This window comes from Trachymyrmex septentrionalis, unplaced genomic scaffold (genome assembly GCF_001594115.1).
Source record: "Trachymyrmex septentrionalis isolate Tsep2-gDNA-1 unplaced genomic scaffold, Tsep1.0 scaffold131, whole genome shotgun sequence".
Lineage (NCBI taxonomy): Eukaryota > Metazoa > Arthropoda > Insecta > Hymenoptera > Formicidae > Trachymyrmex > Trachymyrmex septentrionalis.
In genome coordinates this window covers 2373074-2375252 of record NW_017304450.1, presented here as the reverse complement: position 1 = coordinate 2375252, position 2179 = coordinate 2373074, and the positions used below count along the sequence as shown (strand labels likewise).

The 2179-nt window shown below is 30.5% G+C and overlaps 1 protein-coding gene across 2 annotated transcripts in view; it reads left to right on the top strand.

The window, feature by feature from the left end:
• Positions 1-2179, top strand: part of LOC108757039 (sodium-dependent dopamine transporter) — a 25861-nt gene that overhangs the window by 16857 nt on the left and 6825 nt on the right. For both annotated transcript variants that reach the window (XM_018501309.1, XM_018501308.1), the window contains exon 3: positions 650-784. In XM_018501309.1, the coding sequence (XP_018356811.1) occupies positions 650-784 (135 nt within the window). The remainder of the gene's footprint in view (positions 1-649; positions 785-2179) is intronic.

Below are 2179 nucleotides of genomic sequence, written 5' to 3'. Positions count from 1 at the left end.
ACTAATAATAATTAAAGATGCATTTGATTATTGTAATGATATCGTTCTAATAAAAACGTGAAATGAACATGTATGAAATCGGCAAAATTGGTTAAACGGAGTTTTAGGACATTTCTTTGTAACGTTACAATTGATTTAATATCGGAAAAGGAATTCAAAAAACATACATCGTGCATGTGTTTTTAAAAAGTCCGTGCTCCAAATATTTTTATTCATTTATCTTCAACTTTGTCATTAATTGCTTCACATTTTAATGCTAAAACTAATGACCTTTAATATAAACCGATTTCCAGAAAAAGCAAAGTGAATAGATTAGTTTAATCATTTAAAATAATAAGTATCTATGGTTCAGAGAATAAATGGCTCAGAGAATAAAAATTTAAAGCAAAATCAAGGAGCAATGAGCCAGGTATATGAAGTTGAAAAACTTTTTTAAAAAATAAAGTGTATATTACATTACAATATTTTCTTTAAACGTTAATTATTTAAATATTGCAACAAAAATGATAGAAAACCTTAAAAAATGCCATAAATTTGTTTTAAAAAGTTACAAATCAGTCATTTTAACTGCTTTGATAATGTTAGTGTTAAACTAACAATGAGCGCGTGATCTGCTTTTAAATAGGCTCGTTTACACTTCTCTTCGCAGGTGCGTTTCTTGTTCCCTACTGCGTGATGTTAGTGGTCGGTGGTATTCCTCTATTTTACATGGAGCTCGCTCTCGGTCAATTCAACAGGAAGGGTGCTATCACCTGTTGGGGTCGGCTGGTACCGCTTTTCAAAGGTAAATATATAAATATTATGTTACAATCACACAATGAAGTTATCATAATTTTTTTTTTCATAATTTTTTAAAATGACAACAAAGATACGATGATTTCAAATGTTTATATAATGCAAATTAAGTATATGTATAATTACTCGAATATTAACAGTCAGTGTGTGCTATTTATTCTGACAAATAAATAGTAAATTTTTCTAATTGAGTATTAGTCTTCATATCTATGCTATATCATCATTTTCCTCTAATTCTAAAATATCATAACGTTTTATTCATGATTTACAAATACATTTTAATTATAAGGAGAATTATAGCCGCTTGACGTAAATCTAAAGCCGAGAAAAATAAAGAAATATCTATTCGCATTTCAATTCTCGAAAGCAAAATCATCGATTTTTACAAACCGATGGCAATGAAAAAATATTGCATTAATGATGCATTATAAAATCATGTTACATTACTTATTTAATCATATATGAACAATCTCTAGATGTTATGAAATTGAAACGTAATAATGTTCGGCGACATAATGACATAAGTATAGCCAGTAATTTATCAATACACATAATTCGACTTAATCTTTTTATTCCTGTCTAGCGTCAATTCTAGTCAATAGTTATTCTATTATCGTGAAAAAAAAAAAATTCTCAGAATGCAACTGTTTAATTTAACAATGGTTAATAGAATTCGTTTTTTTCGATTTCTTTATTTTTCGATCATCATTTCCATCGTGAAACGTATATGGATACATTTATAAGTTTATAGCTTCTCGCGTGCGAAGGTCGTGGAACCGCATAACGGTGTTGATCATTGAATCTACTTATACGTGTCGATTGTGCGCCGTGGGTTCCGTGAGATATATATCTTGTGACAATTAAGACACACACACACACACACACACACACACACACACACACACACACACACATGTATATCTTTAAAAAAATATTGATGTAGATTTTACACACCATGTGATATCTATATAACTTTGACTGTGATGTTAATATTGACACCAGCACGCTGAGAATTATATACCTAGACATTGCATGGTGTTAAATCCACACTGGTATTTTTTAAAGTGTATGTACGTACATATATTTCCTGTATATATTCTCATCCGTGAGAGTAAAAATCCGCGCGAATCGTTCGGGAAAATCTTTTCAAAAGCTTAAGAGCTAAAATGACCCTTTTTACTCTCATTATATTCTAGCTCGCTTTCTCTCTTACCAGTCCTCGGATATTGGTATTTCAAGTCGGTTACCTTTCTATCTAACTTCGCGATCTTTCCCTTTTTCCAGCTACTCGAACCGCAAGGATGATCGTCCGATTTTGGCGCACGTAAAGCTGAAGATGGATACATATATGTATTTATATTATATATATATATATATATATATA